Genomic DNA, 26,970 nt, shown 5'->3' with positions numbered 1-26,970 from the left:
ATGAAAGATTCAAAGCAAAAATCAAGTTGGAATGGCTTTATTTGATGTTTGAAGGCAAGAATCATTTGTACTTGTATCAAAGGATCAATAGTCTTTAAATGAAGGACCTGAGGTTTGGTTATTGTATTCTTACATGGACACTGGAATAGCTATTGAATTGTGTTTCATACTACATCACGTTTAACTCAAGCTAAGACCAGAAAACATCAAATGGTACCACTCAGTGAATTTATTCTGTCTGTATGATTCAGATCTTGTTGAAAGCAGCCACATCCACAGACTGAACATATTCCTCAAAGGCGGTGATGGCTTCCTCCAGCAGATCCGTGCCCACTTTTTCATCCTCCACTACGCATCCTATCTGGAGCTTCTTGATGCCGTAGCCCACTGGGACCAGTTTAGACTGCCCCCAGAGCAGCCCGTCCATGCTGACACTGCGGACACACTCCTCCAGCTTGGCCATGTCCGTCTCGTCGTCCCAGGGCTTGACGTCAAGCAGGATGGAGGACTTGGCGATGAGAGCTGGCTTTTTAGACTTCTTGGCGGCGTATTCGCTGAGGCGCTGCTCCTTGATTCTAGCTGCCTCTGCGCTCTCTGCTTCGTCATCTGAGCCAAATAGGTCGATGTCGTCGTCGCTGCTGTTGTGCATTGAGGCAGGGGGAACAGCTGGGAGGACAAACTGACTCTTGGTCGATGGGAGGTTAGCTCTTTCCCTCTGGAAGGACTTCATGTGCTTGTACCAGCGCAGCAGGTGGCAGAAGGTCAGTGAGGGAGCAGAAGGGATGGCATCAAACACTGCCATGTCAGCTTGAGATGCTGCAAAGCCCTCCATGTAGCTTTTGTCTGCCAGGAAATCATTGAGAGCTTTAAGACCGGCTGGTGTGCTCATGTCACCAAACACAGTTTTTGTAGACTTTGGGCAGGAGGCCGGGGCCTGCCAGGATTCGTTTTGCATGGGGAACTTGTGCCTGATGACTTCCTGCATGGGGACGTCGTGTGTGAGGAGGGTTTCAGCAGTGTGGCCACTGGAAGAACCAAGGCAACAAAGCAACAGGTAATGAGTCACTGAGTTTAATTACCATGTACTAACCCCAAGGCACAAGTAACCTAAATTAAGACCAGGCAAGCATGTACAAGCCCACACACAGATGCACACAATTCACGTCACAAACACAAAGGAGTCTTGTTAATTTTTAATTCTTCCGACTTTGTTAGAAACAGCCTAGTTACTGATATACTGTATAAAAAAAACAAAAACAACAGCTCTACATTACGATGCTGCACACACTGGTCCTTTAGTGTTCCCATGCATCAGCTAAACAAATCTGCATCACACTACAAGCACACAAACCAAACACCCGTTATCCGTTACCAAATTTCAAGCCTGATATTGTCCCCATAAATCTCATTGCTTTCTGTCTTGATCTGAGAATGTAAACTGGCATGTATTTTCTGAGTAGGGGTTTAGCTTTAGGAAGGTGAAATCACAGGAATGGCTCGATGTCCATCTCCAGGGCAGAGCAGGGCATGGTCAGCTCGAAGCGGTTGATAACGTCTGGGTGGAGGACTCCGAGACACCCTACCCTCTTTCCATGGACAAAGATTTCTGCACAGCGACCGGGGAAAAAGGTGGAATCTACAAGAAAACAGTTAAAAGAAAAAAAAAAAAAAATCATTAATTTAAGAAGGAAGAAAGCTCCAAATGGATTTTGGCCTCACTTCCACCTTCTAATATTAGACTTAAGTCCAAATTTTTCAGTGGGTTGCACCTACACCTGGCATTCATTTCTCTTGGTAGAACCCATGGCACTTCCACATCCTTGTTTAATATTAGTGTCCTTTCAATACAACAATTTTCACCTCTACTAGCTTGTTTGTAATCTGTTGTATCCTGGCAAACTATTTTTGACCATTGTGTTACTATCTAACATGCCATCCGTTTGATCTCGGAATTTCTTGAATCATGTTTCTTCCACTTCACATACTAGATGGTACATGTACACCTGAGATATATTTACACTTTGAGTCCAGTCAATTTTATTTATATAGTGCCAAATCAGAACAGAAGTTATCTCAGGGCACTTTCCGTATAGAGCAGGTCTATACCATACTCTTTGCAATATATTATACTCTTTACTGCTGAAGCATTCAATTTTCTTTCACGTATCGATGACATCCTTGGTGTCAAGCACCCAGTTTAAGAGTTTCTTGCACATGCCATCACAGATCATGAGTCAGTCACACAGTGTGGGTGCTATTGTGCTTCCTTCTGTGTTTCACTAGCTTTTCTCTTGATAATGGTTTGTTCACTCACATTGGTTGTAAGTGATTTGCTCTACATCAATTATTCCAAACAAACCCAAAACCTAAAAGGCATTGCTTCCTGTGAACCAGATCATTTTTTTTCCCGCAGTAAGCTCCTCCATAAGTGGAAATAATAATGATAACTATTGTTTAATATCAATCATTGACAGAACACTAAAATGTACAGTACACTGTTTATGTGAAAATGTCACAGGTCATTACTCTAAGGCAACCACCTCCGAAGGCCATTTGACCATAATTGGACTCTCTATCTCTCTCTCTCGCTCTCTCTCTCTGACCAGTATCTCCTTCCTCCATCAATAGTGAGATGAAAACATTCTTGTCGGCGTGAGAGGCGTTTGCTCACTTTGTTCAACCACACTGACATGCAAACAGACAGAAAGACGGACTTGTTAGAGATTTAACAAGATACAGGGGTTGCTATGACAACAGCCCCACACGCAGAGGCATGGCTTTCTCCCATAGTGCACTGCTTCTTCCCACGCTGCATTGCTAATGGGTTCCAGTCTCTACTGCTTAGATGTTCACTCATCACTATGGATGAAGGCTTACAAAATACATGGACTGTATTTTCAAAGATGTGTGTGAGAGGAGAGGCAAGTAAAGCAGCAGGGAAATTCTACCATTTATTTCAGTTGCCTTTTCTGTGTCTGTTAGGTGTATTACATCGGTGGAATGTGCTTGCGTCGGTTCACACGTCATCTGCTTGTACCATGAGCGGGATGCCATGGCAACTATATAAATAGCTCTGGTACATCTTAAATAACCAGTCAGTCAATGAAAATCCTACACTTGAGCCAGGCCACTTTACGCCCACTTCCTTTCAACTTTCAGCAGAGCTTTCAGCTGAAAAATGAGTTAGAGGGTTGCATCAGATAACCAAAATTACGGGCTAATATTGACATTATTGTGCGATAGGTTTTGTTGTCATTTCAGACAACTGGACAGGGAATGCACACAGGTTCTTACTGGATCCAGAACACAAAGTTAAACTAATGCCTCACCATGTGTAAAAGGACCACTGACAAACACGAAGCTGCTTTAACGGATGATTAGTATGGGTTTCAATGCGGAGTTTTAGATCCTTGAGATGGTCTCAATGGTTTTTAAATGTTGATTAATGTGCCAATTATTTTCTTGATTAACTGTTTGGCCTATAGATTTGTCAGAAAATAACTAAGACTGACCATCAAAACTTCCTAAAGCCCAAGGTGATGTCATAAAAATTTCTTGTTCTGTCCAACCAACACTCCAAAACCCAAAGATATTGTATTTTCTATCACACAAGACAAAGAAAAGCAGCAAATCATCACATTTGAGAAGCTGATTCTAGAGAATGTTTGGCATTTTTGCTTGAAAAATGATTTAACAGCCCAAGCAGTGACACGAGATGACATTGGCACAGACTTCAGACAAACACTGATAAAGACTAAGTCGGAGACAGAAGTATGCATATCCAAAAAAACAAAAACAAAAAAATCTCTTCAACGGGTGCTGGACCAACCAGGAGACATCATTGCAATAGTAGAATCCACACCCTATGTGGAAGCAAAGAACAGTGTGTGGATTCTACTTCTTATCATAAAAACGAAGTCTTGCGTATTTCAAGCCATGCCAGTAGAGGTACCACCAAAATAATTTACAGAATGGGATATATTAGTATCTAGATTTATTTAGGGAGGGAAGAAAGCCAAACTGATACACTACACTCCAGTTGACAAAGGATAACGGTGGAATGGCACTTCCAAATTTGAAAAACTATTGTTATGTGGCCCAACTCTGACCAATAATTAATTGGTGTGATGATGGCCGTACAGCTAGATGAAAAGAGCTTGAGACAAGCTGACTACCACATCCAAACAATCTTGGGAGAAAAAGCGTCCCTGAACACATCATGAGTATGATAGAGCTGATAATAATATTTTCATTAAAAACCTGGTTCACTCCTACCAGACAACTTGAACTATAAAAAGGACAAAAAGTGTTAATGGATAGCTTTGGATAGTGAATACAAACCAGAGATGTTTGATCAATATTTAAGGAGTGGATGAAAAAAAGCAATGACTGCATATTGTACTGGTTCTGAAAAAGGAGACCTAAGAAGTTTCCCCGATTTGAAGGACAGATTTGCTCTTAGGAATCAAGACTTATTTAGATATCTTGAACTGAGAGAATATTGCAACAAAAAAGTGAGAAGGGAGGTGCCAGAAGAAAAGAATCTAGTGGTAGGATTTATGGTCTATGCATATCATCAAAAAACATTGAGGATTATTTTTAAACTTTATCATAATTTAATGGAATGTCAGGCTAAAACTACAATTTATGTGAAACTTACGTGGGAAAAAGAATTGAATATCGCGATTTCAGAAGAAGACTGGCATGTGTGCAACACTACAGACATCCAAAAATTCAAATAAATGGAGAGAATTTAATTAGAATAACCTCATTTGTTTCTTTATTACATCTAATATAAAAAGCAAACAAGTGCTAAGGCAACAAACCTGCTGGAGGCATCGTGGCAATTTCAGACGCAAATCACACACATATCTTCTGAAGTTTCCCAAAGATATAGCCATTTTGGATTAGAGTGAACTCAGTGTTGAATGAGGTGTCATGTTATAAAATTTCTAAGAAGTGTTCCATTTTATACCTGGGAAAAATAACTACAGAGGTGCTGGAGGGGGATAATTACCTGGTTAAAATTCTACTCACAGCTGGTATGAAGGCCATTACAAGAAACCGGCTGATAGAGACTCACCCAGACATGGTTAGTGGTTAGATATAGTGCAGGACATATTTGTGATGGAGAATATGATTTATTCTCTAAGCGCTTTTTATTTTGTTTCTGTATGAATAAAGGCAATAAAACTAAATTTCAATATTTTTTAAAACAATTAATGTACTAGGTAGTCTCTCACCTCAAGCCCATTCACATCTACCGACAACACACTTTTTTTTATCTCTTTTTTTTTTTTTTTAATAAAAACAACACGTCAGGAATATATAGTTCCATTTCAAGACCAGGTGACTCTAGTATTTTGCAAATATTACTCAAACTGGAGTGAATACTGCTCTCACTAGGACTATTTTCAGTTGCGGAATAAAAGTATTTACGGCAGCAGAATGGTGTTATGTGCCTCTGACTCAAAAACTACAGTGCCCACGTTCATCTTAATGAAGGACCATGTCAGTAGTGCAACAGTAAGGCTCACTGATGTGTTATTAAGAGTTTCTGAACAAGAATGGACTTCTGTGGCACAGAAGAATAAGCTATATCAAGCTTTGATTATACAGAAAATACTTCTTAGTAGGATCTTTACATTGTTGGTTTTGGCCTCATTTCATGGGTTTTCTTGACAATAAGCAGTAAGTATAATATCACCTGATTTATCCTTGAACAACAACAACACAGAGTAGCCAGCCTATCAAAACCAATTTATTTGAAGGTAAACTGAAACAAAGCACTCCCAAAATGTTGGCCCATTGCACAGGAAAACTGTGTCCACATAACTATGCCAAGTTCAGTAGGCAACGGTTGAACAAGGAAGTCAGTCTATACACGATGATGTATGTTTACAATGGATAGTTTTGATAATAATATTACTGTTCTCCATTTTTGCTTCAAATTAAATTTGAATAATCTGGGAGTTCATTTAAAACCTGTCTGACTTTTTTAGTAACATCACCTTGTTCCCTGACCCAGTCATTATTATGGCATTATTATCTTTTAAAGTGGCTTTAATCAAAATTTTTTTAACAGCAATGTATCAAATTAAGAATTGAAAATACTGTGGCAATGTGAAAGGGGTTGCTCGTAGTGATGAAGCTACTGAGAATTATCCCCTAAATCTGCAGCTCCCATCGGCTTTACAGAGCTTTATAGCCCGTTTCAGCTCTTTGTTTATCCGTCCAGCCTGCAAACATTAGTGTTCTGGTTCAATCTCACTGCTCTCATAGCATCATTTTCAGACACAGCGAGCAGCTGTTTGTAGCAAAAAAAACAAAAAAAACAAAACAAAACTACCCACCGTCCACTCAGCACCAAACTGCAGACCGACACAGCGACTAGCTGGTGAACAGGGCAGGACAGGTGGCCAGAAACATGGCTCCAAATGAATAATAATGTTTCTCTGTAACTGCTAAATGTTAAATAAGCATATCGCTATATCAACTTAAAACGTGATATGTCAACATTCGTTCACAAGTTGTTTCAATTGCATCCAAGTGGCAAAATCAGGTCAGGTTAAAATAAACGAAAGTATATCAGCAATTCGAAGCTTCAGCCCATAAACACTGGTACTAATCTTCAATTATACATAGAGCCCAAACACTGTAGGTCAGTTACAGGACACAAAAAAAAAAAAAAAGTCACACGAACATGGTCTCTTTCTCCTGACAAGGCTATCTGGGCCAAGACCTCGCATTGGACACAGCTGTTAAGTGAAACACAGGCATCTGCCTCTTAGGTGGGTTTTTCCTCCACTTCTGATCCACCAACTCGTTATTTCATCTTTTCCTCCCACTGAGTGGAGGAAACTCAGCTGACATGTATTCCCTCAGCCACTCACCCTCTCTGTGCTGGGAGTGGTGGTGAGTTAGTAGTGGTGCTGTTTCGCCTTGGTGATGGACACATCCCGAGGGTGTGTGTCTGTGTCAGGTGAGCTCTTAGAGTGGGTCATGACCTTGTAATGGGGTTAAGGATACGCTGACATATGTGGGGGAGATTAGGCTAATGGTCCATAGAGAGTGGAAAAAAACAGGAGAGAAAATAGTCTGAATGGGAGTGTGTGAGTCCAGTGTGATGTGCATTAGAGCGCACTCTGAGAGCATGTCCATTTCGCCTCCCTTGTAAGCGTGTGTCCCTGTCAGATGGACAGTCTAAGCACCCATGGGTGGGTGTAGCATGTGCCAATCCATCTAGCTGCTCAGCACTGCAGTGGGTGACGTGACTCCCATGCACTCTCCCACACTGCAGACTTTACATGCTCTCAGGCCCTTTCTGGCTAACGCCTCAAGCCGTCGCTCTGTCGCTCTCCTGTCAACCCCCCCCCTCTATTTTTCTACACTCTCTAGTCACATCTCATCCCTTCTTCCGCTTCTCTGTCTGCCGTCACCCTCTCCTCTCTCCACTCTCAACTCTCATTCACTGATACTTGAGCCCATTGATTTCGCATCTGAATGGGCCAGCAGAGCCAGAGTAGACATCCTGCAGTGTGACCTTGGAGTATGCAGGTCAGCGGGGAGAAGGGAAAAAGATGTGGGTGGAGAGGTAGATAGGATGGAGTTGAAAGAGAAAGTATGGAAAGAGGAAGGAGTGAGCGAGGAATCCAAAACTCAGATGATACATGAGAGTCTCTTTGGGAAAATGGGAGCTAAAAAAAATGCATACAGATATGCAGCATTTCAGACCCTAAAATCAAACCCTCCTGATTACTAATCTCACAGGAGCAGATCATCAGGGAGATCAGACCTAACTGCCATTTGAACACAACTTCACGCAAGAATTACTGTCCCAGTCACATGTCACCAATAACTTCGTAATCCTCTCCATTAGTGAGCAAAACAGTCTTTCAGAGATAAGTTCATGAAACGTCTTAACAGACTGGGTGTGCTGATGCAACATGACTGACCTAATCATCTCATTCATGATGACGCAGGAGAGAAAACCTTTGAAAATTTGGAAATTTGCACTCTTGTGCAGATGAATTCCAGCATTTGAGGTACAGTGAAGTTGTGTTCTTGGCCCACAATCTATGAACCACGGGCGCTGGTATGACACCTTTGATTTTTATTGGGCAAAACATTTTAGGTCAGAGCTATTTGGTTTCCCCTCATCGTGTGCAGGAGAGAGAACAGAGTTAGCCAGATTTATTAGGGGAAGGCGATTCAGTTGCTGAGTCTGGTGGTAGAACAAGACAAATTAAACGAAACAGTGTGAATTGATGTTCAGTGGGAGTAAATAGTAAGTTTCCCACATGTTAAATTCCTTTTAGAGAGTTTGCAAAGTAAAATAATATTCCTCAGTTTGTTGATGTCAGTATTCTAGAGTGCTTCCGAATTTAATTGGGTAGAAAACTATCAAGTTGATCGATCAATTCTGTTAATTTGTTCTGCTATAACCCAGTAAAGTTGCCCCTTTGGTTACTTCCTCGATATCTCCTTAGAAATCATCTATTTCTCTGTCGTCTACTGTCTGGACGAAAAACCTACTAACATTCAGTGATGTTTCACAACTGTTAAGGCCAGTTGAAACCATAGAAAGCCACACTGACTGCATTAAAGTGCAGTATACTATATCAGGACTGCTCATCAGATGGTCGAATAGTTTCACAAACCTCTCCCCACACCTTACTGACGTTGGAGTTGGGGGGGCTGTGTCTGACCATTTCTGTATACTTTCCTAAACCGACAAGCCGACACTCATTCCCACTTCATTTCTAGTATAACCTCTTACAGAATCAGTGGTTTCCTAAGCTTTTCTATCAGTAATAAGCGGTGGCATTGTGCCTCATAATTCTTATGAAGCAACATTCTCAAATCAGACCATAAAAACACTATGACTTTACTAGATAGAAGCTGCCAATCAGTTTCCCTTACTTGTCTGGATTTTGAAGCAGAGAGAAAGAGATGGGCTCAGATGCAACAGATGAGAATAGATGGAGGGGACGGTTGAGTGCACACACTACACTTCTTATTATGCCTCTCACCAGATTTGGCCTGGGGTATTATGTTTTCGGGCTGTCTGTCCGTCCGTCCATCCGTACGTACGTAATTCTCCTGAACGCAATATCTCAGGAACACCTTGAGGGAATTTCTCCAAATTGGGCACAAACGTCCACTTGGACTCAAAGATGAACTGATTACATTTATTTGTCAAAGGTCAAAAGTTGAGGTTACTGTGACCTCACAAAACACATTTTTGGAAATAACTCAAGAATTCATACGTTAATTACGATAAAATACACTTAATACCTTATATTATTCCTTCAAAGTCTTCACTACATATATTATATGAGTCTGTACAAACATGGATGTAAACTGCAACTTGACTGGTTGGCAGAGGTAAACAACTGTGTGACGGTAACTTTAGTTTTATTTATTTTGTTTAAAGATGTACTGGGAGTTATACCTGTGCAAATTCAGGTTGTTTATAGTGTGCAAACGTTTCGGAATACCTGCGATTCGTTGACAAGATAACCAATGACAACATGCATTTATGAATGGAATATCTAGACATGTTTTAGTTCAAACGGAGCAGACGGATGCTCTGTTTGAACGCATTATGGATGTTGAGCAGACTTGACGCATTATACTTATTAGCAACTGTACTGAGTCTGTAATGAGATCAATCCATCCATTAATTTAAGCTGTTACAAAACGATGGTGTAGATGGTGGTAGCATCATTAGAACTATTATATCAAAGGCCAATAGTTTTAGTTATGTAGTCTAGTTATAAAAACACAGACATGGAACCCATTTCTCTTGACCACCCACATCAATATTAAGAATTTTTCTCTTGTACATCAAATTCTTTGTCCGTCCCCTCTGTAGATCCAATCTAAACTACCCACCCCTGTTGCAAGTTAATTTTAGGTGAAATCGAAATTTTGCACATCACTGCCATGGAAACCGTGCCGCTTCAATAAAACAGGGTACATGACGTCCCGAATAAAAACTCAACAATGCAGTTGCTGCTCGTCATAGACTGGATTTACATAATCTCAGCAAAACCTGCCTTTTAACCTCACGTGACCCAGATTTATTTGTTGACCAGCTTGTCATAAAACATGTTCTAGATCACAAGGGTTAAAATCTGTCACTGAGATTAAATTCAGTTTTAAGATATTTACCACCAAAGCTAGCTCTTAAATACATTTCTATAGTCCTGATTTGTTGCTTCCCATCCCCCTCCCTGCCCAGGATTCTTACCCTCTGCAGCCTGGATATGGTAGCCCTCACCACGGGCAGACTTCACCTCCAGCAGTTGCATGGTTCGGTCTAGCAGGCCGTGGATCACCTCGAAGCCCGGGCTCTTGTTGTAGTAAACAGCACAGAAACGGCGGCTGTTCCTCGCCCCGACATCTGGGGGAGGGAGTGTGAGGGACATTGAGAACAGGGTTTTACCAATGACTTACTTTTATGTCAAGTCGATATTGGGTTTTTATTAAAAATACATCTGCCAGTAAATATCACTCTACTTCTGATGTAATTTGTTTGTTTGTCTTATATTTATGGAAAAATTAATGACGACTACATTGGCTTTCTATAAGAAAATGTGCATAAATGTATTACAGTAAGACACTTGTTCATAATCCTTACGTGTATAAATTTAATTACTGTAAGCAATAATTCCAACAGAGAGTTTTAGCATCCCAGTATCTAAAAGACATCTCAGAGAATTATTTCAAAATGACAATTAGAAAAATGGATACTTAATTATTTTGCATTGCAACTGTTACTGCATACCGACCAGCTTCAGGTTTCAAAAAGCGCCAAACACAGTTTTGCGGATGTGTTAGGCACAGTGTGTATGTGTTAAGCAAAACAACGTGATTCCCTCCATCACTTGACAAATGCACATGCCCACCTTTTTTCTCATCCTTCAGCACCACATCAGATATCTCAAACAGTTTGAGGGGAAGGGGCATCTTCCTGTTGGCAGCTATGGTTTTTAGAAGACCTGGCAGCAAGGTGGTGCGCACCACCTGGTGGAGAAATACAGTAGTTAAGTTGGAAAAGTGAATAAAGTCTGTTAGAGAGGAGGAGAGCTCCCTCTTCTGGAAAAGTAACATTGATGATTTGGTCTCTGGCTGGTTTTTGACTTTTCAAAACGTTCCCACATGAATGTTTAACTTTCATATCTCACTTTCGTTATTTTTAAACATCATTCCAAGTTTTAATGTGTGTAATTATTACGGAGAAAAACTAACCTAAGTATTAGAAGTTTTAATTTTCTTGATTCAGTGTCAACATTTTCATATTTGTTTGGATATTATCTTTAGCATGATCATTTTTCAGATGTCACAGAACTACCTTATGGTGTCCACTAAGCATGCAAAATTGAATACACCACTACCCAAGTATGTGCAACATGAGCATTAAATACGCAAAAGTAAAACGCTCCTGCACAACTGCGAATACATTTTAGAGCCAAAGGGACAGCACAGGCCTTTAGATTTTGACCTTTTATCTTGTCTGAAGAAAAAACTAAATAAAAACCTTTTCGATCAGCATGAGCCTTTGTGACACTTATTGTTCTCCCCAAAAGAAAATGACGGATTAGCTGAGGCTAATGTCAACAGGAACTCCCCTTAGGTTGAAATGAGACTGACGGACTTACAGAAATCTTTCTGTTTTTAAATCAACATGCGGATGGGTAGAAAATAACATTTTCATTTTCAGTTAAACTTTCTTTTAAAGCTAGAAGATGACTCTTAAAAATAAATAAATAAATTAGCTATTTTCTTGTTTCAAACAATTCTCCGGGGATAAGCAGTGCTTTACTTCCTCTAACTTTTTAAGGATTGTCTGTTCTTCTGTACCTGGAACTCAACTGTCTTGGGGTTGGAGATGTGGACAGCCTCGGTTTCTGAGATGTTCTTCCTAAGCTTGTTTGCGATATCTTCTTGAGAACACTACAGGAAGAGAGCAGAGACACATTCACTGGGGCATTTTTAAAGGAACAAACACAGTGTTTGTATTTCTGAGTCTTTGTGTCTCTTTCTTACCAGGGCAAAGTTGAGGGCCTCTGTGAATCCAGCACCTGCCAGGTCTTGTCTCAACAGCTCTGTCAGTTTATTAATTGGGAACTGTGACCATATAAAGCAAATGCACATAACATATTTGATGAAATACAATGGCATTTGGTTACAGACACACACAACAATCATGCAGAAGGAAACCCTGGTACCTGGTTGGCTATAGTGTAGGTGCGTGGCGTGGTGCGGGTGATGTTGTTGAAACCGTAGGCGATGGCGGCGTCCTCCATGATATCACAGGCATGGATGACGTCCGAGCGTGTGGGCGGGATCTCAACCTCGATCTCACCACCAACACCTGTGGCCTGGGAGCGCAGGCACATCCTGGTCAGCAGCTGGGCAATTTTCTCAGTGGACTCACTGTCAGGAGAACAGGAAACAAACACTGTTCTTTAAAAAGTACGTTTCATCACATTTCTGAGGACACATTGATACTAAGCAGCTAATGAGCAGCAGTGTTTTTCCATGTAGAATTTGATTTAGTGTATGATAAGTGAGAATGCTATCTAATTACAGGGAATAACTTCAAAACTGTAGCAAGGGCCGACAGTTTTCTGTTTTTTTTGGATCTCTCTAATGGTATGAATACCAAAAGAATTAAATTACAGAAAAGAGCACAGACAACGCCAGCTTGCTACCCCAAAGCTACAGACTGGTCAGAGAACAGGTCAAAACGTAAACTCAAAGTCACAAAGAAGTTCTGTGTAACTTCTGTGTATCAGCCCAGATGCACTCGGAAATTGTCATACTAAATAAACCCAAAAACAAAATGCAAAAGGGTAAACTTAACTACAACACAGACAATAAAGTCAAGTTGAAAAGTGTGTAACAAGCGGACAAACACAGAAAAAACAATTAATCGTTAAGTTAATTACGTACATCTGAATAGTGGGCCTCATAAAAAGAAACACTCATGTGAACAGATTTGTTCTTAAATGTTCCTAAAAATGTTCCTACATGAGGGCCAGTGCAAAATGCAATCCAATGCTACAGTCGAACAACAAATACTGTAATCTTTGAGAGAGGTGTTGATTCTACACTGTGGTCATTTTTGAGGCTTTGTAGTGGTACTGTATTAGACTGCAATGTATTGAGAGGTGTTTATAATGCTCTGTCATCCTCGGATAAAAAGTGAGCATCATAAGCTTTACAAAGACAGGATTTTTTTTGCAGGGCCATTGTGCTAGATCGTGTTAGATTGTGCAGGAGTACATAATAACACCAGTAAGTCAGTCAGTGATTTTGCTTAGCTGTGATGATGTGATGAAAAATTGTCACAAAAGCAAAACACAAACATGACAAACATTCACCAGCAGGCACTTTCCAAAATCGTTTTATTTTTATATGGTGCTTGAGTATTTTCCTGAGTACAACAAAATTACTTACTTGATGCCAACTTTGCGGTTGATGAACTCGCTGGTCAGCTTCTCCTTCCTGTAAGCCAGCTCCTAAAGTGATGACCAGAAAACAACGGCGGAGCATTATGAGACAGTAGAAGAATTTCATGTCAAATTTAAAAAAAAAAGGAGTTCAATATGATTGAAGTGAAGACAGTACTGGGTATATGCAGGTCTTGCCATCTGGGTACACCACCTCAGCCTCTTCTACCCTGAAATAGCAGGAGACATGAAAATATAACCCTCAATGTAATACTCTAACCCCCTCAATCATTTATTGAACTTTTATGATTGAATTGGGTATATTTCCATCCCTTCATTTGAAGAGTAAAAGAATGAATCAGTATCTTGAATACAGGACATATGACACAAATCCTCCATGAGAGAAACGGTAAGTTTTAGATTAGTATGTGACAAGTAATTATTACTTTTACAATTAATTATTGTTATTTATTATATTTATTTACATTACTGTGTAAAGTGTGGCCTGAAGTGTAAAAGGTTCAAATTTTCAAACCACGCAGACCTAATCCTTTTCTGCCCTGAGCAAGGTTGAAAGTTTTTTACAATAATCACAGAATCTGATCATATTCCACCTTAAAATGCTAGCATGGAGTCCCAGTGATTGTCAGTCTCCGGACAGAGAAGCAAGTATTTGAGACAGATATCTCACTTACGTGAAAGGCTGTGAACAATACTCGCTGAACATGGTCACCATCATGTCCAAGACGATTTTTGCCTGGAGAGAATAATGTCAAGTTAAAGTCAGCTGCTCTTGACAACAGTGATAAAACAGATCTACCTGTACTCCCCTCAATTGTACCTTGGTCACATCTGTGGCCGTGCACTCAATGAAGATGTTCTTTGTATTTAGGGTGATTTTTGAATGGTCCCCTGGAAAATAGAAAAGAATGTTCACCACTTACAAGACAGAAAGTATTTCATTATCTTGAAATTATCCTAAAAGTTTATTTTTCTTCCATTTTATTTTCTCAAGCTTTAGCTCTCTATATATTCATGGTTACTCTGCTGGTGGCATTTTTTTGTTTTAACCTTTTGGGTAAAAAAAAAAAAAACAGAAATTACCTATTTTTTTTTCAGCCGGTATGTCAGATATTTGTTGCTCAGGATCATAGAAAACAACACTTTACCCAGACATAAAATGTTGTAATGCCAAGTGCACAGTTGATCAAATGTTGAGTGCATAATACAGTGTGTAACGGGAGCAGAAAATAAACCCAGTAATGAGGACAGAGACAGTACTCACCATTGATGATGGGAGGCATGGACAGGACAATGCCATTGCTGTCGTAGATGATGGGGTACACAGGCTCGTTTTCAATAATGTGAAGGTAATGCCTCAAGTGGCTGTCTGTCTGTACGCACCCAGAGAACAACACTGGGTTAGCACCACACAGAAAGCATAGATCACCATCTGATCAACGTCCAGCTGTGTTATTAGCTGTGTACCTTGTAGAGGCTCATGAGCTGGGTGGCAGTGTACTCTTTGGTCTGGTTGAGAGGTTTGAAGCAGATGTCTCCAGGGGGTTTAGCTGTGTATGTGAAAGGACCAGAAATGGTGTCCAGGTCATGAGTCCCGATCGCCACCAGGCTCCTCTTCCTTCACAAAACACAGTTATTGGTTGAACACAGTGACATTTCACAACAACAAATACTTCAAAAAGTATATTTATATTTATATTTATATATATATACACACACACACACACACACACACACACACACACACACACACACACACACACACACACGTGTTTTCCCTTAAAATATCAACATATTACACTACATGATTCAGGGAAAAGCATTACCTGTTCTCACACAGATCACAGTTGGGTTCTAAGAACTGTTAATTACTCACATAATTAGTTCAAATTTTACACTACAACCATCCATGGCAACTATTTTATAATCAATAAATCTTTTGAGCCATTTTTTCCAGCAAAAATGTCCAAAATTCTGGTGTTGCAGCTATTCCAGTGTGAAGATTTGCTGTTTTTTTTCTGGCTTACATCATTGAAAACTGAAGATTCATGGGTTTTCGACAGTTGCTTATACAAAACAGGACATCTGACGATGCAAACAAGGACTCTGGGAAAATGTGACTGTCATTTTTCTCTTTTTTTTTTTTTGACATTTTATCTTGATTGATTGATTGACTGATTGAGCAAAACAGTCTACAGATCAATTGATGATGGAAAAAAAAAAATCTCGATACCCACTTGACTAGCTGCACCTACTCGGTAACACAAGTGCTTGACATAGTGGCTGCAACATCACAGAAAAAGCCAGCTTGCTGAGATTTCCATGCAATATGGAGTCTGGACTTTATAGGACATGTCGTTAGTGTCACCTCTGCGGAAATACCTTGTCAGTAAAGTGCCAGTTAAACCCCTCTGAGATGAGGGGTTGTCAAAATATTTATGCGTGTGTCTGAGAAAATATAGAGCATATGGTAGCATCTACATGGTGCTTCCAAAAAATAGTTCTGTGAATGTTTTCAACGAAGCCATGAAAACCAGTTCAGGTTGTACAAGGCACTCAAAGATTTAGCATGCTAACCAGCTAGCCTCGGGCTGTCCTGTCTCCTGATACCACATTGTATCTCAAGAGGCGATAGTGAGTCACTGTAGCTTCCAGTCTGCCTCAGTCCAACATGAGGATGAAGAAGCAGTAACTGTGAGTAGGTAATAAACCTATGTCGTCCTCTCTTGCCGACATTCCTCAACTCTTTCCTCAAGCTCAGCTATTGATGCTGCTGCTCCAGCTGCTCTCCCTCTCCCTCATGTTCCTCCACCTCTCGTGGCTCATCCTCTACTCCTGTCACCTATATCTTCCCTGTCTCTCTGACTGGGCAGACTGGGTTAGACATTGTTGTCGTGAGTCTAACAATAACTGAAGAAAACCACCTACCAGTTACATGATCAGAGTGCAAAGAGTGGGTTTCCTTGTTTCTTACGGTAGGAGCGGACACTCCAATTTTCTGGTAATATGCTGCCCCCTATTTGTTTGGAGTATGAAGTTTGACAGTTGGCCAATTCTTACACATTGTCCCTTTAAACGAACACATTGCATAAGTGATAGTAACCACATTTCCTGTGGTTACTTTTAGATGACATCGCTTAGCAGAGAGTGACAGAAGGTATTACAGGTATGCTGCTCTACTTAGTGTTTCATCTGGTCTGACCTGCAGATGTTTTGGTGGAGTTTCTCCTGCAGCTCGATGAAGCTATCATAGCGCTCCTGTGTGAAAGTGATGTTCCTCAACACTGCTGCCACAGCATGGGGTCGCACTGCTGCCGTCTGCAACAGAAAAAAAAATAATTAAATTGAATACCACAGTAAAACACATATTTGTTTGATTTGTAAACCAAACTAATGTTAACTTCAGGCCACAAACTATTTTTTTGCCATTAAAAATTCTGAATGGTTCCACCCACCTCCTTAGTGATGATCAGCCTCTGAGGCTCCCCGCCAACTGGTTTGACACGTCTGTAGCGAGGTGCCTCCAGCCTGTAATACAAATACGATATCTGTAGCAACAGTGAAGCAAGTCTGCAGGCACTACACCCACAATGGAAAAGCGCATCCTATTCAAGGAAGTCTGACACAGCCAAAACACGCTGTCATCCACAAGAATGTTTTCCTAAACATGCCCATCTTCCTTCATTTGGATAAAGGGCATTGATTTATGTTGTTATGCTCCTGAATTGTGTTAGTACTTAACGTTACCAACTAGCCTTGGCATGCACTTCACAATCACCCTGACACTCTTGAATGTTGGCAAACACAGCAGGAGTTTTGTAGGTAGTATGACCCCATTCCATCAAGCAGAACACTACTCACTTATTCTTGAAGACCTGCAGTCCACGAACCAGCCCCTCCAGACAGAGCAGGTCATAGCGGTTAGCCGGTACATCGATCTTGTACAGGATGATGTCGGATGCGCCTGATGCCTTGCAGTCACCCTGCTCTCGGCTGATTATCTCCTTCTCTGAGGTCTGTAATGGAGGCAGAGCAGAGTGATTTCTACATGTCATAGTTGAGACACCAATATTGCAGAACAGGGTAGAAGACCTTTCTCACAAACAAACACAGGTCGTAGCAGGTGTAACTGCATACTTCTCATGCTATGACAGATTGAAATCTACACAGTGAAAAGGGTCTACTGTAAATCACTTATTACTAACTAGGAAACACTGTGAGGGGATCTCATTTGAAGTAATTTACTCACAATTTCATCCAGCTCCAGCCCGAACTCAAAGCACAGCTCGTCAAACTCTTCATCAGCTAAAAAGAAAAAAAAAAGCAAAGAGCCATTTTTGAAAAAAAACAGCTGTAAATACCGTCAAGTACACACGGGTTACTTTCTCCCCGCTGCTGCTCCCGGATCAGCGCTCGGTTCCGATTTAAATGACGAGAGCAGGGGGAAATGATGCAATCACGTTGACATCCAATTCAGATATGTCACTACTTTCTTCTCAGCACAGGACCCAGCAGAAATAAGTTACTACTATAATTAGTGTTCGTTTGGGACGACCCCCCCCCACATTGATTATAGACACAGTAAAGCCAGATCATTTGTTAAAATTAGCCGTTCGTGAGCAGCTGCTGCGGTGCTAACTATCAGGCGATGAGTTCAGACAGTCCTCTGACTCTCTCTGTCTTTAAGAGCCAAAGGGGCATTTGATAAACAGACAGACAGTTTGTCCGTTCCTTGAAAACGTAATAAATATGACTTACTGTACGTTCTGCCCAAAGCTTTGAAGAGTAGATCCCTTTTTACTCCGACAGTCGGCATGTTGGCAGCTATTCCTCCTCAGTCCAGCGCAAAAGGACCCCACTAGCCGGTTGAAGCTGTCTTAGCGGTGCCTGATTGAAAAGCAGTTGAGTTAGAAACATCCATACATCAGGATACAATGTCATCCTTCTTCTTCTTCTTCTAATGAATTTACGGCAGGCTATACACGGTGCTGCCCTACACAGACAAGGATTTGCTCTTTCTCCGATATTTTTAAATACAGGTCAGTTAAATGAAAAATTGTTAAGACTGCTCTACTTATAATTTGGAAATTCTTTTCAGATGAAAAAATAGACTTGAATGAAAAAGACGAAAGAGCTAGAAATAACAACTCCCTGCATAACGGCTGTGTTGGTTACATGAGAATACAACATGTTGGGCTGTTTCCAAATTTCCACACTGACATAGACCGTCTGGATGTTTGCCTATGATTTTCAAATAGCTGGCTAGACCACAATGCCCCAGTCTCAGCCTAAGTAGAACAAAACCATCCCTTCTCCCAAAGTTTATCATCAGCCTCTTTCTTTTTATGACCCCAGAGAAAAATAATGCCCATCCCTTCGCTCTTCTTTCCACTCTTTTTGCCACTGAACCCACATTTTTCCTTGCAAATACCAAATCATTCACGTTTTCTCAACAGAACATTCACATCAAAATTTTCCCTTAACAGAGATTCCTTTGACAGTCTGTCAAAAATTTAATTAAAAACATTTCTTTTAAAAAAAGCCTACATGGCAGCCCATATTCTCGATCGTAAACAATCAGAACAAAATCTCATGGAGCAGGTCAGGGCAGGCTGTTAATGTCCCTTGTCTCAAAGCCAACAAGTCAGCCGCAGAATCTGAAAAGATGACACATTTAGGGGGTTTGACCAGCTCTATCCACCGCATGGCCCATAAAATTGCTGGTAGCTTAGCTGAAAAAACAAATGATCAGGAAAATGCGGATGCTCTGCTGGATCTAAGGATTACCAATACACATCCCAACCCAATTTTCCCAGAAGCTGGGTTCTTAGATCCATCAGTAAAAATCTGCATATACATTGAAATTTATTTACATATTTGTAAACATGACATGGAAGATTTCTATTACGCATCTGAGCAAGCAGAGATAATTATACCTCAGGTTCAGGGAGAAACCAAACATGAACAGGAGACCATACAGATCCAATCACATTTTATGAGGTGAAGGAAATTTGACTTCTTCTCTTTACCTATATATTCCAAGTAATTCTCCAAAAGACATCTTGCTTCAGAGCTGTATTTAAGACCACTTAATTTAAACCAGTGGTGGGCCCCCCGTTTGTTTCTCTTGATTCTTTTTATAGGTGGTTCTCCCATTTCAAGAAGTAAGGCCAGAATCATTCGAAAATCTCCACCGTAAATTCTTAGGGCCCTTTTCTTGGAGCCGATCCAGTTTGCTAAGAACAGACTTAGCAGCTGACCCAAACACAACACATCCATAGTCTAAAGTAGATCTTACTATGGCTTAATGAATCATCAGCAAGGTGTCTCTATCTGTCCCCATTTCACTTCAAGCTAAACTACGGAGAATGTTACTTACTTTCTCACACTTACAAATTATTTATCTATATGAGTCTTCTGTGTTAGCTTTTCATCCATCCACACACCCAGAAATTTGAAGACCTTGACTCTTTCAAAGGACATTCAAACATAGAAAGATTTAAAACAGGAATTTTCCTCTTGAAGACAAAGATCGTGAGTTTACATTTAGATGTGGAAAATCCTAAATCCACACTTACCAGCCTACTGAACAACCTGGTCCAAGGCCTTTTGAGTTTGACAGAGCAAATGGCCAATATGTTTCCCTCTCCTCCAGATGGTGCCATCATCCACAAATAGATACTTTCCAAAACCTTGGTAAACTTTTTGCAAGATGTCATTTATCATTACATTAAAGAGGACTGGACTTGAGGACTTGAGTCTCGGAGCGTACCATTTTTACTGTCAACAGTTTCAGAAAAAACTCCAAAACCCCAAATCCCACCTCAATAGGCCTACAATGAGGAAATCCTTCATCCAATAAAAAATTCTGCCATTAATCATGAAGTTCAATAATCACACCCTCCTTCCACAGAGTCATACTTCAATTACAGCCTCCTTATTGTCAATAGCACTCCTAATATCCTGGTCTTGTCCAATTCTGAAAATATTTTGATAATTCACAAAAAATGAATTAGTTTAAAGGAAATGTACCAGTCGATTTGTAACCAATGGCATTTGCCTGAGTAGGGTTATTACATTAATTTCTAAATGCTTGCTTTCTCTTCCTCACTGCCTTATCAGAGGTCCTTATTCCTCCATGGACCAATAACACAATCCTTGGAGGCCTTTCTGCAGGGGATGTCTCTGAGGCTACCCTGAAAATCATTGAAGTTAAAGAATCACTGTACTCATCAACTGATGCATTGCTAGAGACTTACCCTAAACCTACTACTGTACCTTCCTCAAATGTTTCCCATTCAGCTCAGGGCAAAATCAAATCTTTTTACCCTGTCCTCAGAGTCCATAATTAGGGACCTTTCAAACTGGCTCAGAACAGGAAAGTGATCACTACCCATTAAGGATTTTCCCAGGACAATCCATTTCCCAACTCCCGAGTCATGCCAAAGCTGGAGAAAAGCACGTCAAAAAAGACATTTTAAATGAATTAACTTCAAATTGAACTGGTCTGTGTCATTCATAATTACTAGAGTGCAACTGACTAAGAGTTCCTCAATCCCAGCAGCATTTACATCTCTTTCCTTCCTGGGTTAGGAGCATTAAAACCATCTACCCAGGTAACAGGGAAGCTAACCTCACCTACTACATCCTCAAGCTTAGACAGAATTTGAGGCTTACATGGATTAAAGAAGTTGACTAAATTTATTTTGCCCTGGGAACTCCACACTTCATCTATTAAGCATTCAAAAGATAGCTCACACTAACAAATTTTATGCTGAGTCCATGATTTCATTAATGTAACACACCCACATCACATCAACTATAAATGGAAGAGGGGATTCTTTGTTGATTACAACCACTTGGTTTTGGTCTTGTGACATATCGTCCCACTTGGCACAAAGCACTATAAGTCCAGTAAAAAAAGCTGTCAGTTAGTGAGGTCTGCCAGCAAGAAGAGGCAATGCAAAGTGTAAGGGCAGTCTCACAGGCCAAACAGGCCCAATGGACAATATGGGAAAACCTGGAGCACCAAAAACTCACCTGTAAGGGTCTATGGGAGATGAAAGGAGGCACAATTAGCTTCAACATCAGAGCCACCTACAATGTGCTTCCCACACTCAAAAAGCTGAACCACTGGTTTGGAGAAGATCCATCATGTCTGTTCTGCATAGAACCAGCAACTCTAAGGCAATTCCTTAGTGGCTCCAAAACCAGTCTTTCCCAAGGCCACTATACTTGGAGACACAACTGGCAACTGGCAAGTATCTTGGAGCAAAGGGGAACTGTTGCCTATGATCTGTCTCCCCAAACAACTGGCTTCTCTAACGCCTTTGTATCAAAAGGAAAACTCCCAAAGCTTCCAACTACAAGGTGGGGAATCAAGCCTGCTGGACACAGCCTGTGACTAGAAGATGCAGGTGGATCTAGACCAGAAGCTCATCTTTCTGTCAGAGATTATGACAACAAATTTCAGACCAGTCCTGTTCTTGTAGTCTACCTTAAAAAGGTCCCCATGCAATGCGGAGCTAACTGTGCCTTGGGGGGGAGGTTGCAGTGGGTGAAGCATATGAACGGAAAAGGTTGAAATATTCACATGTAGCAGCTAAAGCAGGGCAGTGGGGCTGGAAAGCACAAGGGCTACCAGTGGAGGTGGGTTGCAGAGGTTTGGTGGCCAGTTCAACCACTGGGCTCCTGAAAGAGATGGGAGATTGAGGGTGGGCTCTATGGCAAGCAACCAAGTCATTGCTTGAGGCTGCTGAGTGTAGTAGCAACTGGCTTTGGCTGAAGTGAAAGGATCTGGGCTGTTAGGTGACCATCAACCTATAGGAAGGGGTAAAAGCGGAGGGGAGCACACATGGGATGACAGATGTCACCATTGAATCCTCTGGAGGTGTCGTTAAATGGTGCAAAGGTAATTGGTTAACTGCCCGAGGTAAGGTTTGGGTCAGCAGGAGTGTTGTGTGCTCATCAATGAAACACCAGTGAAGGAGGGTGCCCACTTGAAAATCGGGAAATTAAGGGAGTGCTGGTTGTTGTAAGGAATAGTTCCAAAAAGTCCTATGAGCTCAACTGATTAGCTATGACAGATGGAGGCAGTTGAGACACCAAGGACCCACTCATAGACATTCTTCCAAAACTCACTAGACTCACTAGAAACTTTTTAGGGCTTCAGCAAATTATATTTTATGCTGATCCATGAACCCCTGAACTTGTTTTACTTTGATAAAGTGACAACACTCTCTGAACAAAGCCATATGACCTCCCCCACAATTACAACATTTTGGAGTTGACACTTCACCGTTCAGGATGTCATGGTCTTCCTTGCACTTTGCACACCCCTCTGGGACTTAGACTTGGTCTTGGAAACTTGACAGACATCCAAAGAACACCCTTGCTGGGAGTACATTTATATCACAAATTAGCAAAACTGGGGAGTTAGGGTTTCCACCTTCCCAGGCTTTATACTGCTTCACTTCATTTACCTCCCCTCCCTTAATGTTTTCCTTAATTTCTCTCTCTGTTATGTCAGAACAAAAACCAGATTACACCTTTTACCACATTTTTCCTTTCTGCTATTACTGCCTCCTCTTTTTTTCCCCTCATATTTTCCTTATTTTCCTTGCTTTTCTTAGTTGGTCCACACTTTGACAAATCACTAGAAGCACAACGTTAGGGTGTATCCGTGCATCTACCGCCTCACCAACACACTTCAAAGAACCCACTTTCGACGGGTTCACAGTTTTAAACCCTCCTGCAACCTTGTCTTTCAGTTTGAAAATGCATGATATTCCTCCACAGACTTGGCAACTTTCAAGATCCTGTTTCCCTCCTTTTCTAAGGAAGTATCAGCTCAATCTTGCTTTCCCATCAACTTAGATCGGTCCTCCATCCTTTCCCAGCCCTGATTTACCCTCCCATGGCCCGATAGGCTTTCAGACCCAAAGAACAGAAACAACAAATAAAGAAAAGAAGAAAAGAAACATTCAGATTCAGAATTAGCTCTGCAGCTAACACACGGGCATGGTTTTCCTTTTTACCCACAATTCTTTTTTCTCTCAAGCAGTTATGTTATAAACATTGTATCCATAAATCATTTGTGAATACAATATCATCCATTTGTAACTAATGTAACTAATTCCATCCCAAATAAGGTCTGAATACATTATTATACATTTTTAAATAATTTAAATAATTACCATTGATTTTTTAAATAATTACTACTGATTTTTTCAGTAAGCTACCAAATACTGTAATTAATTAGAACAATACATTTAAAAACAATAAAGTACAACATGCGCTCCTGTAATGCAACAAATCTTGAAAATCTGGATTTTTAAGAAAAAATAGAAGAAAGAGATACAAATAATATACTGCACAATGTCTTAAAATGTGTCATAACTATAATTAGTATTTATAGGACATCATATCACTTAAACTGTTCAGTTCAATTCAGTTGTCATGATTGACATGAAATACAGTTAAGTATACTGTAAGGAAAACACCATTGATCAGGGGACCCTTCACTTTACAGCCTTTGATAAAACATATTAGTTTTAAACATTACATTTTTTTGTTTGAGAAATAGGTGTCTAGAAGAACATCAGAAAAAAACATCAGTGATATCATATACAGGACTAATGCTACATAACAGTGGACTATAGTGCTCTCATCAGCATCAACATGCATTCAAATGGTGAAGGCCAGATTGGAAAACATCAAATATATTGCTATTATCCTATTATTATAGCATAATAACCACATTTTCAAGGACTTTAGATAAGGAAAATGGACATGGACACATGGCACATGGACATGCAAACGTGGACAAAAAATTCTATGAGAGTAAAGAAGAGGGTAAGAAAGACTGAATGTGCTACAAATAATAATGCAGACAGGATCCAGGGAGTTATTCATGTTAACAAGCCTTTACGAATGGCACCAAAGATCTCTATGAGAACAGATTTTAGCAGAGTTTGTAATAGATGACTTCTGAATATTGTACAAGAAATTGCAGTAAAGATAACAGAACAATCAAGATTTTTTCCATTAATAGAACAATCTGACATCTAATGTTTGTGTTGTCAACAATATGCTAAATATTTTCAGTCATGCTTAGGTAAAATAGCATAATGAGAAACGCTGTCCTATCATTTCTGTAGGATTTCTGCTAAAAAACAGATGGCGTTCAAATTCTAAATTTGAAAGAATGTGCTAGAATCATTGGACTGCTTAGTGGTTAAACCTGATCACAGATATAGTGCATTACAATCAAGAAATGATAAATCAAACATATTCTCCTACTAGTAGTCAAAGGATGGGCCGGTGGAAGGGATCACAGTATTATTCTGACTTTTATGAGAGAGACACTGGGCAGCAATGACACTGAAGAGTGAGTCATCACACTGCCACACACTGGTATGCGTGTGTGTGTGTGGTACACACTTTCATAGCTCCATATTTTCTTGGGTCTATCAAAATACAACAGCCAAAGTTAAAAAAAGAGAAACATTTATTCACCTAATTTTCATAAAGCATGACAGATATAAAGATATAATATAGACCTTCCAGAGATGACAGAAATGTTACATCACCAGCCAGCCCCCTGAAAATAAACTCGTAATTGAAGTAATAATTTAGAATTTGTTTGAACTTTTACAAGAGCAGTGACCTGTGGACCAGGAGCATCACATTAGAGAGTTTAAAGGTCAGTATTTCCTATGAATATATCCTCCTTATTACCCTGATACAACTGACGATGTGAGCGCGTGCTTGTGTGCGTGGCCTCTAGCTCCCGCTGACCGTCAGTAACCCGCGCAGTCACCTCGAGCCCTCCTTCCGTCTGGCCCGGCCCCTAGCACGCGCCACCTCCACGAGTCCAATCATAACGCAAGGAAAGACCCCAACACACACACACACACACACACACGCGGACACAGGCAGACACACACACCTCCACCCAGCCTCGACTCACTTCCGGGCTTAGATGGGAGAGCGCGATATCTCGACGGGCAAATTAAGAGCTGTCGGATGAGCTCGTGTAGAAGGCTGCTTCGCACAGAGCCCGAGCAGAGCGAAGCTGCGAGTCGGCTCTCCGCTGCTGTTGCCTGGATAGCCTGACAGCCGGGAGCGCCAACGGCCGCCGGTAAGTTTTCGCGTCGGTCAGGTGCCGTGTTGTGATGCTCGTTTATACCCAGATGTGCGGGATGCTGTAGTCGCGTCAAGCTGCCCAAGACAGACCGAGACTATTCTAGAATTAATTCAAATAAGAATGAAAAGGCGAGGCTTTTTTGGCTCCCATGTTGGGGAGCTCGTTTCATGTTGTTACGAATGTAGCACGGTACAGTTACCTGCTAGCAAACTTGGTATGAACTCAACCAAAGTGTAGAAAAGACTAGCCTGCCAAAATGTGCGTAAAAATTTGAAAGAGTAACTAATGGAATTCACATTATTTTGACTCTCAGCTGAAAACGCTGGGTATGAATTTATGCACTGTGTAACTGAAATTATGTTTAAGGTGACAGTTTTAGTCTACTGTTACTTACTGGGCTGCTATCTGTAGATATGCCCTTATTCGAAATGCTTTTGGCCGAGATTTGATCATTACATCCCATGGCCAGCGCCGTCAGCAGTGGTTTGTTGTCAGTACTGATGAAATTATGTTTGCAGTAATCAAGTCGCATTTTAAATTGTTTTATTTTGAAAGCCCAACCCGGAAGTTATCTTGCCATTGCGGGTTGTTTGACATCAGGTAGCGCACTGGGATGTTGCGGTGTGAACATCTGTGGCTCACTGCTGAGACCGCAGTACCTATAATGATATAATATAAACTCCACAATGTGTTATGTGTCTTTTTTTCAGATTCCTAAGTGTTTCGGTGTTTCTGCACTCACCATTCACTCGATGAAGTGAGCATATTTTTACATGCAAGTGAACTTTTATAAACGTCAGCTCACTTTTGTACATTTCTCGTGGTAGTCACATTTATACGATTATGAAAATGAGGACAGATGGGACTCATTTTATAACAGCATGCATTTTAGTCAAAGGCCAGAAATTAAAATTGTTGTCGCCACACAACAGTCCTCCCTAACTTTTTTACAACCTCAAGCTGGTGACCACTATTTACAAAGCTGAAGTGACCTGGCCTTTGGCAATGGATATCAAATGATGCAGGTCCATCAGGGATGATGTGCTTAGAAAACACACAAAACACACACTCCTCCTCCCTGGAAGCTGCAACTCTCGGAAGCACGAGTGAGGCACACAAGTCTCATTATTACGGTGTTATAAAAGCATATCTGAAGTAAATATTTCTCAATATCTCAGCCTGTCGAGTAAGGAGGAAAATTTGTTAACCTTTTCCCTTACTTGCTTTTCTCAGACCACCTGTAACAAAGATGTCTTCTAAATCAGATGCAGTGGAAAGATTTGTAGTTGCCATAGCAATGATCCAGATCCAAGTCCGAGGCTTTAAGAAGGCTTACAG

At 40.7% G+C, this 26,970-nt stretch overlaps 1 protein-coding gene across 2 annotated transcripts; it reads right to left on the bottom strand.

Annotated features, from left to right (window-relative positions):
- Positions 1–21: 21 nt before the first annotated feature.
- On the bottom strand, positions 22–26,970 carry farsb (phenylalanyl-tRNA synthetase subunit beta). Of its 2 annotated transcripts, XM_040130601.1 has the most exons (19): positions 26,853–26,970; positions 18,243–18,371; positions 17,734–17,789; positions 17,346–17,500; positions 16,940–17,012; positions 16,687–16,802; positions 14,952–15,102; positions 14,749–14,857; positions 14,305–14,375; positions 14,159–14,220; positions 13,642–13,693; positions 13,471–13,532; positions 12,237–12,444; positions 12,055–12,135; positions 11,869–11,961; positions 10,914–11,031; positions 10,256–10,408; positions 1,489–1,636; positions 248–1,025 (listed from the first exon to the last, which is right to left on the bottom strand). In XM_040130601.1, exons 2-19 carry the CDS (start codon positions 18,298–18,300, stop codon positions 248–250), a joined length of 2,544 nt encoding a protein of 847 aa, XP_039986535.1. In that variant the 5' UTR covers positions 18,301–18,371; positions 26,853–26,970. The 2 variants fall into 2 exon arrangements, with proteins under 2 accessions (XP_039986536.1, XP_039986535.1); XM_040130602.1 differs by lacking the exon at positions 26,853–26,970 and having other exon boundaries at positions 22–1,025; positions 18,243–18,422.

The sequence above is a fragment of the Xiphias gladius genome, chromosome 7 (genome assembly GCF_016859285.1).
Source record: "Xiphias gladius isolate SHS-SW01 ecotype Sanya breed wild chromosome 7, ASM1685928v1, whole genome shotgun sequence".
Classification (NCBI taxonomy): domain Eukaryota; kingdom Metazoa; phylum Chordata; class Actinopteri; order Istiophoriformes; family Xiphiidae; genus Xiphias; species Xiphias gladius.
Note: the sequence above shows the minus strand (reverse complement) of the source record. Positions and strands in the feature narration are given on the sequence as shown.

What these genes read in the sequence shown, in the direction of transcription:
- farsb (XM_040130601.1), bottom strand. Translation starts at nt 18,300, where the DNA reads ATGCCGACTGTCGGAGTAAAAAGGGATCTACTCTTCAAAGCTTTGGGC. An exon ending in AACCGCAAAGTTGGCATCAA is followed by an intron (nt 12,445 to 13,470) that starts GTAAGTAATTTT and finishes TTCTCCTGACAG; the next exon opens with TGAGTCCACTGAGAAAATTG. An exon ending in CCAAGACAGTTGAGTTCCAG is followed by an intron (nt 11,032 to 11,868) that starts GTACAGAAGAAC and finishes TTTCTCCACCAG; the next exon opens with GTGGTGCGCACCACCTTGCT.